Below are 17750 nucleotides of genomic sequence, written 5' to 3' on the forward strand. Positions count from 1 at the left end.
GGCGGCCTTTATGTCATTGAGGTTCTGAGGTACAGAGTTACGAGCTTCTATACGGTGACTTAGCTGATCCCATAGGTTTGCAATGGGAGAAAGTGCAGGCCACTCCATTTGAGGTCACCCAGTCTCCAGCAGCCATTCCCTAATGATGCCACCTCGATGCAACACTCTAAGCTCAATGGCCACTTCCGTCTGAACATCCTGCTTGAAGCCTGGCAATGGCGAGGTACTGTTGATCAATTGTTAGGTGTCGTCTTGGTCTCATGATGTTAAAATGTGAACATCATGATGAGGAGGACTGCTTAAATACCAATTCTAATTTAACTAAGAAATCTATTAGGTGATTCATGGATCAAACACCTATTGTGAATTTTGCTGTTAAGCTCCTTGTTAGAGAACAGCAAGTTGTGAGAAAACTTCTGAAACAGTTGGGCATGTGAATGCAAAAGTTTAGAGAAGATCACATTACGTTCACCTCCAAAGGTTAGAGTACATTTTAGGTTCATTCTGAAATTTCACCCACAAGCCAAATATCCCTAACTTTTTGTAAGTAGTGTATTACTACATGTTTTGTATGCAGTGAATTATAGCTTTTGCTGTACAGCTTTATCAAATCTTGAATGTTTGAACTTATATTGAGTCACATATTATATTTGGTTTCTGTAAAAATGCACGTCCTCCTCCTGTGTGATATTTTCCATCCTAATAATAACATTGGCTTAAAGTCCCATTTTTAGCAACCATAATCATAATCCTGTCATGCCCTACACAGAGATTTGTATCAGTGACATATGGCATTTATGCTTATTTTCATGGCAATTGATGGCATCAGTGTGACCTTAGTGATTCTGTAATGCTACTGTTACTGGGCAATACTTCTATATGGACAGATCCACATTACTGTACATAGGAGCAGTATTATAGTAGTTATATTCTTGTACATAGGAGCAGTATTATAGTAGTTATATTCTTGTACATAGAAGCAGTATTATAGTAGTTATATTCTTGTACATAGGAGGCAGCATTATAGTAGTTATATTCTCGTACATAGGAGGCAGTATTATAGTAGTTATATTCTTGTACATAGGAGGCAGCATTATAGTAGTTATATTCTTGTACATAGGAGCAGTATTATAGTAGTTATATTCTTGTACATAGGAGGCGGTATTATAGTAGTTATATTCTTGTACGTAGGAGCAGTATTATAGTAGTTATATTCTTGTACATAGGAGGCAGTATTATAGTAGTTATATTCTTGTACATAGGAGGCAGTATTATAGTAGTTATATTCTTGTACATAGGAGCAGTATTATAGTAGTTATATTCTTGTACATAGGAGCAGTATTATAGTAGTTATATTCTTGTACATAGGAGGCAGTATTATAGTAGTTATATTCTTGTACATAGGGGGCAGTATTATAGTAGTTATATTCTTGTACATAGAAGCAGTATTATAGTAGTTATATTCTTGTACATAGGAGCAGTATTATAGTAGTTATATTCTTGTACATAGGAGCAGTATTATAGTAGTTATATTCTTGTACATAGGAGCAGTATTATAGTAGTTATATTCTTGTACATAGGAGCAGTATTATAGTAGTTATATTCTTGTACATAGAAGCAGTATTATAGTAGTTATATTCTTGTACATAGGAGCAGTATTATAGTAGTTATATTCTTGTACATAGGAGCAGTATTATAGTAGTTATATTCTTGTATATAGGAGGCAGTATTATAGTAGTTATATTCTTGTACATAAGAGCAGTATTATAGTAGTTATATTCTTGTACATAGGAGGCAGTATTATAGCAGTTATATTCTTGTACAGGGGCAGTATTATAGTAGTTATATTCTTGTACATAGGAGCAGTATTATAGTAGTTATATTCTTGTACATAGGAGCAGTATTATAGTAGTTATATTCTTGTACATAGGAGCAGTATTATAGTAGTTATATTCTTGTACATAGGAGCAGTATTATAGTAGTTATATTCTTGTACATAGGAGCAGTATTATAGTAGTTATATTCTTGTACATAGGAGGCAGTATTATAGTAGTTATATTCTTGTACATAGGAGCAGTATTATAGTAGTTATATTCTTGTACATAGGAGCGGTATTATAGTAGTTATATTGTTGTACATATGGAAATTTCTATACTATTGTTTTTTTTATTATCATAATGATTATAATGATGTTGGATCATCTGTATTTTTTCTTCTAGTTAATGCACTTACTCCTGGATGGGTAGATACCACATTCCCTTTTACAGGTAAGGCAATTATTGTTTACCTGAACACAAATTATAAAGTACAGGTGAAACTTGAAAAATTTGAATATTGTGCAAAAGTTCATTTATTTCAGTAATGCAACTTAAAAGGTAAACATATGAGATAGACTCACATGCAAAGCAAGATATTTCAAGCCTTTATTTGTTATAATTTGGATGATTATGGCTTACAGTTTATGAAAACCCCAAATTCACAATCTCAGAAAATTAGAATATTACATGAAATCAATAAAAAAAAAGGATGTTAAATAGAAAAATGTAGGACCTCTGAAAATTATAATGACGCATATGTACTCAGTACTTGGTTTGGGCCCCTTTTGCATCAATTACTGCCTCAATGCGGCGTGGCCTGGATGCTATCAGCCTATGGCACTGCTGTGATGTTATGGAGGACCACGATGCTTCCAGCCTTCAGCTCTTCTGCATTGTTCGGTCTCATGTCTCTTAAGTTTCTCTTGGCAATGCCACATAGATTCTCTATAGGGTTCAGGTCAGGCGAGTTTGCTGGCCAATCAAGCACAGTAATCCAATGGTCATTGAACCAGGTTTTGGTACTTTTGGCAGTGTGGGCAGGTGCCAAGTCCTGCTGGAAAACGAAGTCACCATCTCCATAAAGCTCGTCTGCGGAAGGAAGCATGAAGTGCTCCAAAATCTCCTGGTTGACTCTGGACTTAATGAAGCACAGTGGACCAACATCAGCAGATGACATGGCTCCCCAAATCAACACAGACTGTGGAAACTTCACACTGGACTTCAAGCATCTTGCATTGTGTGCCTCTCCATTCTTCCTCCAGACTCTGGGTCCTTGGTTTCTAAATGAGATGCAAAAGTTGCTGTCATCAGAAAAGAGGACTTTAGACCACTGAGCAACAGACCAGTTCTTTTTTTTTTCTTTAGCCCAGGTAAGACACTTCTGACATTGTTGTTCAGGAGAGGCTTGACGAGAGGAATACGACATTTGAAGCCCATGTCCAGGATCCGTCTGTGTGTGGTGGCTCTTGATGCACTAACTCCAGCCTCGGTCCACTCCTTGTGAAAGTCCCCAACACTTTTGAATGGCCTTTTCCTGACCATCCTCTCCAGGCTGCGGTCATCCCTGCTGCTTGCGCACCTTTGTCTTCCACACTTGTCCCTTCCACATAACTTTCTATTAATGTGCTTTGATACAGCACTTTGGGAACATCCAACTTATTTTGCAATTACCTTTTGAGGCTTTCCCTCCTTATGGACGGTGTCAATGATGGTTTCAGGTCAGCAGTCTTTCCCATGATTGTGATTCCTACTGAACCAGAGTGAGAGACAATTTAAAGGCTCAGGAACCCTGCAGGTGTTATGGATTAATTAGCTGACTAGAGTGTGACACTGTGAGCCTAGAATATTCAACCTTTTCACAATATTAAAATTTTCTGAGATTGTGAATTTCATAAGCTGTAAGCCATAATCATCCAAATTATAACAAATAAAGGCTTGAAATATCTCACTTTGCATGTAATGAGTCTCATATATTAGTTTCACCTTTTAAGTTGCATTACTGAAATAAATGAACTTTTGCACAATATTCGAGTTTGCATAAATTTTTCACCGAGTTTCACCTGTATTCGGCCTGAATTTGCCCCTTTACCTTATAAGGTTATTAGATGTTTTGTTCTCCTATAAAATTCCACAGTTACAGTGACAAGTAACTACAGTATTATGGTTAATCTCCTCAAATACAGCACAAATTCTGTGCTCTGTCCAGGCAGGACAGCTTTTCCAGGGCAAGCTCTGCCATTTGTGGCCACAAATCCAGTTTGGCTGCCCAGTTGTCCAGTGGATCTTCATTGTGGGGTGGCAGGGTGCTGTCCAAGTATGCCACCACCTGCTGGTTCAGGTCCTGCTCCAGGTCTAGCTGCTGCTGGTGAGTAGTTTCTTCACTGGGCGGGTGAAGAAAGCTGCTCATCAGCGACTCTAGACTCAGGCTGCTGCTGATGGAGCTGGTACTGCTCCTGCCACCCCACCCTGCCACAGCAGCCATGGCAGAGGAACGTGAGTGCAGAGGACCCCCTGGTCAGACCTGCGAGAGGATGGACGATAGCGCAGATAGGCAGCGGCCAACTGTCTACATAGGATGTCTCTATAGTAGTTCAGTTTGTCCTCCCTCTCAGCGGGTGTAAAAAAAGGCCCCCATTTCGGACTGGTAGCGAGAGTCCAACATGGTGGAGAGCCAGAAGTCATCCCCCTGCTGAATGGTGACAATTCAGCTGTCATTGCGTAAGCAAGTGAGCATGCATCGGGCCATTTGTGCAAGTGACTCGGAGGGACTCCCTGCCTCCATCTCCACTGCATACTGCCACGGTGTGTCTGGGTCCTCTGCCTCGTCTTCCTCATCGCCCTGTAGCTTCTCTGGCTGCTCCTGCTCCTCCTCTCCTGTCAACTGTGTAGAAAAACCACCCATTTCGCTACACATTGCTTGTGCTCCTCCTCCTCCAGTTCAGGCCCCACATGTGCCCATGAGATCTAGGCGCCACATCTCCAGTCCCCTGACCTGCCAGATTTACCAGCATCTGTTCCAGGATATGAAGCAGTGGAATGACGTTGTTCATCCCGTAGTCCTGACAAAGAACGTGGCCTCCTCAAAGGGCCTGAGCAAATGGCAGGTGTCACGCATGAGCTGCCACTGGCTGACATCGAAGTTACCCAGGGGAGTACTCCTGTCCGCTTGGATCATCAAGAAATCGTTTATGGCCTTTCTCTGTTCGTATAGTCGGTCCAACATATGGAGGGTGGAATTCCAATGGGTGGAAACATTGCATATCAGCCTGTGTTGGGGGATGCCGTTCTGCCGCTGCAGCTCAAGGAGGATGTGCTTTCAGGGTGCTGAAGTGCATACAAAGTTTCCTGGCCATTTTAGGATGTATTGCAGATGGGTGGAAGACTTCAGGAACCGCTTGACAACCAGATTGAACACGTGTGCCATGCAGGGTGCATAGCTCAGCCCTCCTTGACACAGCACCGACACCATGTTCTTTCCATGGTCGGTCACCATGTTTCCGATTTTCAGTTGTCACAGAGAAAGCCAGGATTCGATTTCTCGATGAAGGACACGGAGCAGTTCCTCCCCTGTGTGACTCCGTTCGCCCAGGCAAACGAGGTGCAGAACAGCGTGACACCGTCGTGCCCTGCACATGTGGTATGTTGGAGGGGCACTGTGAATTGTCCCTGCAGTGGAGGCTGAGGACACGGTGGAGGATGAGGAGGCAGAGACGGACATTGTCGCAGGACCACCTGCGTGAGAACATGGAGGCATAAGCGGCGTCACCTGGCCAAGTTGCTGGTGTGGCTGTGCAGGAACCACATTCACCCAGTTGTCATGGTCTTACCTTCTCACTGTTCTCCTTCGTTTGACATGTGCTGGCGGCCATCTTGGTTTCTGGGTTTCTTGTAGCCTCCCACCCTGCGGCTCCTCCTTCCCACTGGGAGGAGCTGGATGTCTAGCTCATATATATAGAAGGTCTGTGGCTTCAGTTCCTTGCTTGGTCCTCCTGTGTGCACATGCTTCAAAGACTGCTGCTGCTTCTGGTTCCTGATCCTGGCCTCGTCTGACTACCCCGTTGGTTCCCGATCCTGGCTTCGTCTGACTACCCCGTTGGTTCCTGATCCTGGCTACGTCTGACTACCCTCCTGGTTCCTGACCTCCGTCTACGCAAGACCCTGCTTCAGTTTAGCCATCCGTTTGGACTTTAGCTACGGCTTGATTTTCAATAAAGCCTTCTTATTCCACCTATCTCTGTTGTACGTCTGGTTCATGGTTCCATGACATTAGGACCAAGCCATGAATTCTGACGGTACAGGGCCATCCTCGCTACCTACGCTGGTTGCCAGACTTGATCAGCAGGATCACCTGTTGGGTCGGTTCGCTGTGGCGTTACAAACCCTGCTTGAACGCACGGCTCATTTAGCTTCCGTTGCCGATGGGTCGGTTGTCGCTCCTGGGCCCGCTCCTACTGCCGCTCCGGTTGTTGCGCCAGAGTCTACCCCGACACCTGTTGCTGCACCTGCGGTGTTTCGGGGTATGACCGGTTCTGCCCCCCTTCCACAGCGCTTTGGGGGAGAGCCAACTCAGTGCCGAGGTTTCCTCAACCAGGTGGCCATTTATTTCGAGTTGCTGCCACATGCCTTTCCTACTGAGAGATCAAAGGTGGGCTTCTTGATCTCGCTGCTCTCGGACAAGGCCTTGGCCTGGGCCAGCCCTTTATGGGAGAACAACAATCCGGTGGTTGCCGAGTTTTCCGGTTTTGTTGCTTCTCTTCGGAAGGTATTCGATGTGCCGGCTCGTGCTGCCTCTGCTGCGAAGCTCCTTATGTCCATCAGACAGGGTTCACGATCCGTAGCTGAATACGCCATTGAGTTTCGTACCCTGGCAGCAGAGGTGGGCTGGAATAATGAGGCTCTGGTCGCTGCTTTCTCTCATGGTCTCTCGGATGCCTTGAAGGATGAGATTGCAGCCAAGGACCTACCAGTGGAGCTCGAGTCCCTTATTTCTTTCCTGATTTTGATTGACACCAGACTCAGGGAGAGACCTTCCTTTAAGGAGAGCCTGCGGAGGCCTTCTAACAGATTGGCGCCTACGTTTGCTGTCCCACCCGTGCCTCCCTCTCCTCCCACGCCTCCTGGGGATGACTGGTCTGGGGGTCAACCCATGCAGCTGGGGGTTGCTCGCCTGTCCGAGGGGGAGAGGGTACTCCGGAGACGCGAGGGCCGATGCATGTACTGTGGTCTCGGTGGGCATTTTCGGTTGGCATGCCCGAACCGTCCGGGAAACGCTCGCACCTGAGATCCTGTCGGGGGCAGATCTTGGGTGGAGTCTCCTCGTCCCCGGTTTCCCGTGTTGACAAACCACTGATTACTGTTGTCCTCTCCTGGGTCGGGGGCTCGGTGACGACCCAGGCGTTGGTGGACTCTGGTGCTGGTGGCTTGTTCATTGATAGTGTGTTCGCCGCCGCCAATTCCATTCCTCTGCAGCCTCGAGGTTCCCCACTGGCTCTTGAGGCGATAGACGGCAGACCCCTTCTGCCGCCACACGTGACTCAGGAGACCCTTCCAGTGGGGATGGCCATTGGTGCCGTTCACAGAGAGTCGGTCTGTCTCCAGGTTATTTCGTCTCCACACTACTCGGTGGTCTTGGGGTACCCCTGGCTCCAGAAGCATAATCCGACTTTCGATTGGAGATCGGCCGAGATCCTCTCGTGGTCACCGCAGTGTGGGGCTAGTTGCATCCATGGGCCTGTCAAGTTGCTGTGTACTTCCTCGGACTCTCTGTTGCCTCCTGAATACGAGGAGTACCGGGATGTATTCGATAAGGTGCGTGCGGTTGCCCTACCTCCGCACCGCCCATACGATTGTGCCATAGAGTTACAATCTGGTGCCGTTCCTCCTCGTGGCAAAGTCTATCCACTGTCGGTAGCGGAGAATGAGGCCATGGAGGAGTACGTGAGGGAGGCGCTTTCACGCGGACACATTCGCAAATCCTCGTCCCCGGCAGGGGCTGGATTTTTCTTTGTGAAAAAGAAGGGCGGTGAGTTGAGGCCTTGCATCGACTACAGGGGTCTCAATCGCATCACGATCAAGAACGCTTACCCGATACCCTTGATTTCCGAGCTGTTCGATCGCCTCAAAGGGGCCACGGTCTTTACCAAACTCGACCTGAGGGCGGCATATAACCTGGTAAGGATCAAGGCGGGCGATGAGTGGAAGACCGCGTTTAACACCAGGACCGGTCATTATGAATCCTTGGTTATGCCCTTTGGGTTGTGCAATGCGCCCGCAGTCTTCCAGGAATTCATCAACGATGTTTTCCGTGACCTGTTGCAGCAGTGTGTGGTGGTCTATTTGGATGACATCTTGGTATATTCTGCATCCATGGAGGCCCACATTCTGGATGTCAGACGAGTGTTGCAACGCTTACGAGAGAACAAGCTGTTCGGTAAGCTTGAGAAATGCGAATTTCACCGATCCCAGGTAACCTTCTTAGGTTACATCATTTCCGCTGAGGGGTTCTCCATGGATCCTGAGAAGGTTTCGGCTGTCTTACAGTGGCCCCAGCCCAGTGGGCTTCGTGCCCTGCAGCGCTTTTTGGGCTTCGCCAATTATTATCGGAAGTTCATCAGGGACTTTTCCATGCTAGCCAAGCCTCTCACGGATCTGACCAGGAAGGGCAGTAATCCTAAGGTCTGGCCGCTCGAGGCCATCCGAGCCTTTGAGGCTCTAAAGTCCGCCTTTGTGTCGGCTCCGATTCTGTCGCATCCCAACCCTGGGTTGCCTTTTGTCCTCGAGGTGGACGCGTCTGAGACGGGAGTAGGCGCCCTCCTGTCTCAGCGTAGAACACCAGAGGGTCCTCTGCTTCCTTGTGGGTTTTACTCCCGGAAACTGTCTTCCGCGGAGTGCAACTATTAGATTGGTGACAGGGAGTTATTGGCCATCGTGCAGGCCCTTAAAGAATGGAGGCACTTGCTCGAGGGCTCGTGGTTCCGGTTCTCATCCTGACGGACCACAAGAATCTGACCTACCTCTCTGAGGCCAAGAGATTGACACCACGTCAGGCCAGATGGGCTCTGTTCTTGTCACGTTTTAATTACGTGGTCTCCTACCTACCCGGCTCCAAGAACATCAGAGCGGATGCCTTATCACGGCAGTACTCCGAGCTGTCCGGGGAGGAGTCGATTCCGACTACGGTCATACCCCCGAATCAGATCCTGGCTGCTATTCGCACCAGCCTGACCTCTCCTCTGGGTGAGCAGATTTTGGCGGCTCAATCTGGTGCTCCCTCTGGGAGACCCAACGGCAGATGTTTTGTGCCTGAGGAGTTGCGCACTCGGTTGTTGCGAACCTACCATAACTCCAAGGCCGCGGGGCACCCTGGAAAGAATCAGCTGTCCTGGGCGGTTTCACGTCTGTTCTGGTGGCCTTCTCTACGTTCCGACATCGCCGCATATGTAGCGGCATGCTCCGTTTGTGCCCAGAGTAAGTCCCCTCGGCACCTTCCGTTGGGCCTTTTGCAACCCATAGCCACCGGGGAGCGTCCATGGTCACACCTGGGGATGGATTTCATTGTGGACCTTCCTGCATCCCGAGGCCATACGGTCATTCTCATGATTGTGGATCGGTTTTCCAAAATGTGCCACTGTGTTCCTCTCAAGAAGTTACCCTCTGCACAAGAGTTGGCCTCGATTTTTGCCAGGGAGGTCTTCCGGTTGCACGGTTTGCCCAAGGAGATTGTGTCGGATCGGGGGAGTCAGTTTGTGTCCAGGTTCTGGCGCGCCTTTTGCTCCCAGTTGGGGATTCATCTCTCTTTCTCCTCGGCCTACCACCCTCAGTCCAATGGGGCCGCAGAACGATCCAATCAGGCCTTGGAGCAATTCCTTCGTTGCTATGTCTCCGATCACCAAGACAATTGGGTTGACCTCCTGCCTTGGGCTGAGTTTGCCAGGAACACGGCGGTGAACTCTTCCTCTGGGACGTCTCCCTTCATGGCCAATTATGGGTTCCAACCTGCCGTGTTACCGGAGGTATTCTCTCCCTAGGATACTCCGGCTGTGGAGGATCACCTTTCCGTCCTACGTACTTCTTGGGTACAGATCCAGAGGTCCCTTGAGGTCTCTGCGCAACGCCAGAGACTCCAGGCTAATCGCAGACGAGCGCCCGCTCCTTCCTACCAGGTCGGAGACCGTGTATGGTTGTCCACCCGCAACCTCAACCTTCGAGTGCCCACTCCCAAGCTGGCGCCTCGCTTTGTTGGTCCCTTCCGAGTGCTTCACAGGGTAAACCCGGTAGCCTATGCCCTTGCGCTTCCTCCTGGCATGCGGATCTCCAACGTGTTTCATGTCTCCCTGTTGAAGCCATTGGTGTGTAATCGTTTCACTTCCTCGGTTCCTCGGCCCCGTCCGGTCCAAGTGGGCAATCGTGAGGAATATGAGGTGAGCAATATCCTGGACTCACGCCTGGTCCGCGGTCGGTTGCAGTTTTTGGTCCATTGGCGTGGTTATGGTCCAGAGGAGCGTTCCTGGGTTCCCTCCACAGATGTCCATGCTCCTGCGTTGCTCCGAGCCTTCCACGCACGCTTCCCTCTGAAACCGTTCCTTACTCCGCGGAGGAGGGGCCCTTGAGGGGGAGGTACTGTCATGGTCTTACCTTCTCACTGTTCTCCTTCGTTTGACATGTGCTGGCGGCCATCTTGGTTTCTGGGTTTCTTGTAGCCTCCCACCCTGCGGCTCCTCCTTCCCACTGGGAGGAGCTGGATGCCTAGCTCATATATAGAAGGTCTGTGGCTTCAGTTCCTTGCTTGGTCCTCCTGTGTGCACATGCTTCAAAGACTGCTGCTGCTTCTGGTTCCTGATCCTGGCCTCGTCTGACTACCCCGTTGGTTCCCGATCCTGGCTTCGTCTGACTACCCCGTTGGTTCCTGATCCTGGCTACGTCTGACTACCCTCCTGGTTCCTGACCTCCGTCTACGCAAGACCCTGCTTCAGTTTAGCCATCCGTTTGGACTTTAGCTACGGCTTGATTTTCAATAAAGCCTTCTTATTCCACCTATCTCTGTTGTACGTCTGGTTCATGGTTCCATGACACCAGTGGACCGTAAAGGACATGTATTGTCCCTGACCGTAGTTACAGCTCCATACGTCGGCGCTGCCGTGCACTTTGGCAGACACCGACAGGCTCAAGGAGTGGCCCACCTTCTGTTCTACATATGTGTGCAGGGCTGGAACTGCCTTTTTGGCAAAGAAGTGACAGCTTGGGACTTTCCACATCGGTTCGGCACAAGCCATCAGTTCTCTGAAAGGTACTTGGAAAGGAAGAGACTGCAGCACCAGCAACTTGGCCAGGAGCATATTCAGCTTCTGCGCCGTTGGATGAGTGCACGCATACTGTTGTCTCTTGGCAATCGCTTCAGGGACTGAGAACAGGTCGGCAGAGAAAAAGCCCAGGACTGAGCGTCACCTTTTAGCAGAGAAATAATAATCCCTACTCTCTCTGGTTTTTGTCTCCAGATGAAATTGGACGCAGACGAAAATACAATTTACAGGACTCCCTGAACCAGACAAAGTTATCACTTCCCCATCAGGGAGAGCGACCTTAGGTTCCAGGCAGACCTGGTTTCCACCGGCGGCACCAGACGCCGAAGTACTCTGACACTGTGCAACCGAATTGCGGAGGTCAGCTACCTCCAAAGACAATCCCTGCATGCGATCAACCAAAGCATCAATAGTCTCCATTTTGCAAAAAAATTACGGTATGGCAGGTTATAATGCCACGATAGGTAGGGAAGGGAACAGCAAACTGAAAGACAAACTAAACAACGGACTTGGACCTACAAGCTAGGAAAAAAACTAGATCACCTCCTAGCAATCCCTGACACACTTTCCCTAGGCTGCTAAGCCCATGTGCATACCTCAATGGTAGATATACACATGTCCCCGTGCCTAAGACTATAACACACTAAACAGACCCTCAGCAATAGGGAAAAAGGGTAAGAGACACCCAGCGCCTTCTACCACCGAAGGCGCTAGCGTCCCCACTAGAGGCCTAGACAAAACAGAAACCAAAAGGGAAAAGAGAAGGGAAAATACTTATCTGATACGAGAAGGAGCAGACGATCCACCAAGCATCCAAAGCTCACACAAGGTAGAACTATAACCTGCAAAGGCTATAGGGAAAATGGAAGGTACAAATAGCTTCACTAATCACCAAAAGAACACCACCTGGGAGAAGGTAGAACCTTGCTCAAACCCACAACAAACAAACTATCAGGTCGAGTCACGTGCAGCAATTCTGACAGATCTCCTCAAACCACCCACAAGGCAGGGCGTGACACCTGCCCCTTTAAAGGAAATCTGTCACCAGGGTAATCGCTATTGAAGTAAAGCTATAGCCTAATAGCACTTAGTACCTTATTTCTAGATGTGCCTTTGTTCCAGCAATAAATGTTTTCTATCTTCTGAAAATCCAGTTTATTTGGTATGCAAATGAGCCAGTAAGGTGCCCAGAGGGGCGTCACTCTTGCAGGAAGAAGCCCAGGCATGCCCTCATGCTGGGAGCAGGGAAAAGGGGGCAGAGTTATGGCTTGAGTGTTATGTAGTTTTTAGAGTGACTTTAGGCAAATTGAGAGCAACGGCAAACTCTGGATGTCGATAGATATCGTTGCTAAAGTAGTGATGACATCCAGAAGGGGAAAGGGGGGGAGGGGAGAGAGTTATGTAAAAATAATGAAAATTGTGTTCATTTTGTCTCTTTGCAATGGTCACTGTACCTTTTAATTTATGCCTTGGAACATGATTTATATCAATAAAAAATGTGAAAAAAGTAAAAAGGGTCTGAAGACTTTCCGAATGCATTGTATGTGCATCCTGTGCCATTGCCCAATACCCTAGGTATCAGATTGTATATTTAGGGCTGAGTTTGAGAGGCTGTTAAGATGGCTGCCCTATCCTTTTCTAAAGCATTGGGGCCCATATGGTGCTCTGCTGTCTGAGTACATCCTGGTTTCAATCTACAGCTAGCAATTCTTCACTCCAGTAGTGTCTCAGGAGACCTGCAGCTCGTTCCCAAAGCTGTAATAGCAAGACAAGGTATACGGACCTCTGGGAATACCAGGGCTAGGCTGAAACCATGCTGATTTTCTTCTTGTATTTGCCATCACTTGCACAGCAGTAATGTGAACTGTGAAATCAGTGTTATATCTAGTTATTATTCTTTGTCTTCTTCATCGCAGTTTTCAAGAGGTCTTGCTGATGCCAGCACTAGGGAGTTTAGCTGAGCAACCTATGGTTGATGCTGCATGAGAGTAGGGAGTAGGGAGTGTGCTAGTGCAGTGCTTCGGGCCACAGGGCAGCCGCGGTGCCTAGAGCTCGAGAGGAAGGGAGTGGTGGCAAAGAGGATGGTTTTTGTCCTCACCGGACGCAATTTACCCTTTCCATTTGCAGTAAAGTCTGTTGCCATAAACGTGCGTTTACCTTTCTATTTCAGTCTAGCACATCCTTGGTTGTCAAACATCTGGATAAATATTCAGTGCTTCCTTCTCTCTGGGCGTAATCCATAGTAAGGTTGGCTTCTGGCAGTTTTCCTCTTTCAGGAATGGTGTGTTCCTGGATGTGGCTTCTTTAGGCCTACTTTGCAGCAGCTCACAAAGAACTTGTGGTGGTGGTGGGGACAGGACAAGCCTGTCTCCCGGCAACTATCTGTCAGATTTAAAGGGGTTTTCCAACATTTTAATACTGATGACCTATAATCTGGTTAGGCCATCAGTATCTGATCAGTGGGGTCCGAAACCTGGGACCACTGCTGATCAGCTGTTTGAGAAGGCAGCAGCGCTTCTGTGAGGCCGTGTGATGATACGACCATCGTTTATGTGGCCTAGGCACAGCTCAGCCTCATAGAAGTGTATGGGGCTGAGCACGATATTAAGTACAACCACTATATATAGTACGGCACTGTGCTTGGTAAGCTGCGAGAAAGCCGCAGCGCTGATAGGAGCTCCGGTGTCTTCTCAAACAGCTGATCGGTGGGAGTCAGACCCCCACCGATCAGATACTGATAAACTATTCAGAGGATAGGTCATCAGTATTAAAATGTCAGAAAATCCTTTTCCTTCCTGGATGGAGCATTTTGGGATTTACAGTGCACATAATCATCACAGTAAACATTTTAAAGTGGTGAACCTGAGGATTAACTCTTTAACAATATTAACCCTTTTAGCTGTGATCCACTGGGTCATTGCACTAGGACTTTTTGGACATTGCAAAACTGTAGCGCCAGGGTCATGGGCAATTCAGGTTTGTTGAATTTTTATGCAGCCACGATGGTTGCACCTGGACATAGGGTATAGGATATAATGAGTTGTCTTACTCTTTTGGCATCAGCTGGGCTAAGCACATGAAGATACTGCAAGTCTATAGGAGGATGATGTAAGTCAGGACATCCGTTGCTCCGTTCCGTGGCCCCGCAAAAAAAATATAACCCGTCCTATTCTTGTCCGTTTTGCAGACAAGAATAGGCAGTTATATCAATGGCTATACGTGTTTTGCGAATCCGCAATTTGCGGATCGCAAAACACACCACGGTCGTGTGCATGAGGCCTAAGAAAGGAAAATAGGAGTAGTTAGAATCTGACCAGGACAGCAGTAATTTGACACTATGCGCATATCACTGCTTTCATATTTTCATTAGTTTATTATATATTTTATATTTATTTTATTTTACAGTCTATTATATATATATATATATGTGTGTCTTTTTGTCTGAGGATGCATTTTGTACCTTGGCAGCTGCTTGTAATGGTGAACTGGAGCAACACACAGAACGGAGAGGCGTCATTTATAGTCCCGCATGGCCCCTGAACTACCCCCCTACCATGAACTGCAGCTGGTTTATCCAAGGAGACCACGGAGACGTCATAACAATTAGGTGAGTCACTAATCAACATTAGCAGTCACTTTCATCACAAATACGCCTCAGCAGTTTAATTATGTCACTTGATGAATCACTGTATTGCTGCCTTAATTTAATGTAGGCAATTATGGGGAAGGAAGCGTTCCGTCCTAAATTCCTGCTCGTCTGTGGATGTGAAGATCTCCGGTTTCATGCAGAGATCGCCTCCACAGTATGCAGACGACTGATGGCTACTGTCATGGCTCATCCCCCTACAAATTCATTGTTTCTGGGCAGCAGATCACAGGCCGAATATCAGGAACAAACATTTGTACTAATGTTCGTTTCCGATAATCGGCCTAACAATCTGGCTGTGTAAATCCGCCTTTAGATAGGGCACCAAAGGGGTTGATTCATCAATACAACACATTTGCTTGTAGGACATATGAATGGCATAGAAGGGGGTCTTGGTTCAGGACCACCCCTCTACCAGCCAGAACTGAGACCAACGGTTTCTGCACAGAAGGCCTTGATGAATGAGACTATTAAATGGCCCCCATATGCCCGAGCCCCTCACAATGAATATACTTACCTGGCTCCCCGCTCCCTGCACCGCTCCTGGTCCCCGCACCGCTGCTGCATATCCCTGTGAGCGGGCCAATGGCAGGCGGGGACGGGGGCGAGCCTCCCTAGTGTCACCCACGACCCACCGCCTGCCATTGGCTGCTCCCCCTGACACCAATGTTTTCATCCGCGGACGGGGAGAAGCAGCGGCGGCCGTGCTGGGACAGGTAAGTATATTCAGTGTGAGGGGCCCGGGAATATGGGGGGCATTTATTAATCTTGGATAACCCCTTTTATAATAATTGTGTGAACACTTTTTAATGGAAATATACTTTAATGCATGTTAAAAGGAACCAGTGATTGGAAGAACTTGGGGTCAGTATATATGGAATTGCTTGCTGATGGTTTCCAAGAACCCTTTTTAGACATCTGTTAGGGAGCTGCTTGCAATGCATTTATTATTCTACATTTCTCACCTATGTAATAAAAGGCATTTTTAACATTGTTTTTCTTCTCTCCTTTTTGCATTTTGCAGTTTTAAGAATTTTGATATTCAAGATTCTCACAAGTGCACTATTGACTGGTTACTGATCGGTCCGTCTTCAAAAAGGGAAGGGTATAAAGTCTGCGGCTCTACCATCCCCCCAGCCTTTATTTCATTGCGGGATCATGTTTGGATGTTCTTTCACTCAGATCCCTTGAGTTCAGGGCAGTCTCAGGGATTCCGGCTGTCATATATTAGAGGTATGAATAATCACATACAAGGGAATATCTTCTAACCATTGCCTGGGCTAGGGTTCGGCAACCTGTATCAGTCTAGCTGTTGTGAAACTGCAACTCCCAGCATGCTCCGAGAACCAGGGGTGTAGCTAAAGGCTCATGGGCCCTGGTGCAAGAGTTCAGCTTGGGCCCCCCTTCCCTCAGTGCTTTGTGGCCAGGGAAGCACATTCATGCTGCCGGAGGCAAAAATTGGAACGGCAACTCCCCCCCCCCTCCTCTATGCCAAATTCTTGACCTAACCCCTTAAGGGTGCATTCACACGTCCGTATGTGTTTTGCAGGTCCGCAAATCTTAGATCCGCAACACACGGACACCGGCAATGTGCGTTCCGCATTTTACGGACCGCACATCGCCAGCACTCTCATAGAAAATGCCTTTTCTTGTCCGCAATTGCGGACAAGAATAGGACATGTTCTGTTTTTTTGCGGAACGGAAGTGCAGATCGGGAAAGTGCTGATCCACAAATGTGGATACGGACAGCACATTCCAGCCCCATTGAAAATTAATGGGTCCGCACCTGTGTGACGTGTGAATGGACCCTTACTCCATCCGAAGGTGTAAGTTGACCAACATGCACTATAAAACCGGTATCTTCTTATGTGGCACAAGGGTCTTTGGGCCCCCACGGGGCAGAGGTAGCACATAGTGGGTCCTATGTGCTACCACTGCAAACCCTATAGCTACGCCCCTACCAAGAAAAGCCAAGCAAATGTGCATGCTGGGAGTTGTAGTTTCACAACAGCTGGCTGTTGCTGACCCCTGGTCTTCTTCCAGAAACAACACCACATCTGTCTGTGATTTGTGGAGTATTACAACTCAAAATAATACTATATCTGTAAAGAATAAATCAAGGCGACTGGACTTACTGTAGATTTCTTGAAAACGTTTCACTCGTTCTTCCAACGAGCTTTCTCAATTCTGAGTGACTGTACGAGAATTCTCTGGGAATAAATATGTAACTGAATCAACATCTGGTAATTATACCCAGCATGGGGTCAAAGGTGTTTAGCTGGGTATAATGACCTCTGACCCCATGCTGGGTATAATTACCAGATGTTGATTCAGTTACATATTTATTCCCAGAGAATTCTCGTACAGTCACTCAGAATTGAGAAAGCTCGTTAGAAGAACGAGTGAAACGTTTTCAATAAATCTACAGTAAGTCCAGTTGCCTTCATTTATTCTTTACAGATATACCATGACTTGGATAAATGAGAACCTTCACAGACACTCAAAATAATACTATATCTGTAAAGAATAAATCAAGGCGACTGGACTTACTGTAGATTTCTTGAAAACGTTTCACTGGTTCTTCCAACGAGCTTTCTCAATTCTGAGTGACTGTACAAGAATTCTCTGGGAATAAATATGTAACTGAATCAACATCTGGTAATTATACCCGGCATGGGGTCATAGGTCATTATACCCAGCATGGGGTCAAAGGTGTTTAGCTGGGTATAATTACCAGATGTTGATTCAGTTACATATTTATTCCCAGAGAATTCTCGTACAGTCACTCAGAATTGAGAAAGCTCGTTAGAAGAACGAGTGAAACGTTTTCAATAAATCTACAGTAAGTCCAGTTGCCTTCATTTATTCTTTACAGATATACCATGACTTGGATAAATGAGAACCTTCACAGACACTCAAAATAATACTGTCTGTACATGGCTGCATGTAAAGTGCGCTTTCATGACAGAGACATTGACGCAGCATAGG

General features: G+C 47.2%; 1 protein-coding gene across 1 annotated transcript in view; it reads left to right on the forward strand.

Annotated features, from left to right (window-relative positions):
* LRP3 (LDL receptor related protein 3) overlaps nucleotides 1-17750 on the forward strand; it is a 53606-nt gene that overhangs the window by 18978 nt on the left and 16878 nt on the right. The window contains exons 2-4 of the mRNA XM_044269840.1: nucleotides 2220-2267; nucleotides 14585-14723; nucleotides 15787-15995. Coding sequence (XP_044125775.1) covers nucleotides 2220-2267; nucleotides 14585-14723; nucleotides 15787-15995 — 396 coding nt within the window. The remainder of the gene's footprint in view (nucleotides 1-2219; nucleotides 2268-14584; nucleotides 14724-15786; nucleotides 15996-17750) is intronic.

The sequence above is a fragment of the Bufo gargarizans genome, chromosome 10, assembly GCF_014858855.1.
Source record: "Bufo gargarizans isolate SCDJY-AF-19 chromosome 10, ASM1485885v1, whole genome shotgun sequence".
NCBI lineage: Eukaryota > Metazoa > Chordata > Amphibia > Anura > Bufonidae > Bufo > Bufo gargarizans.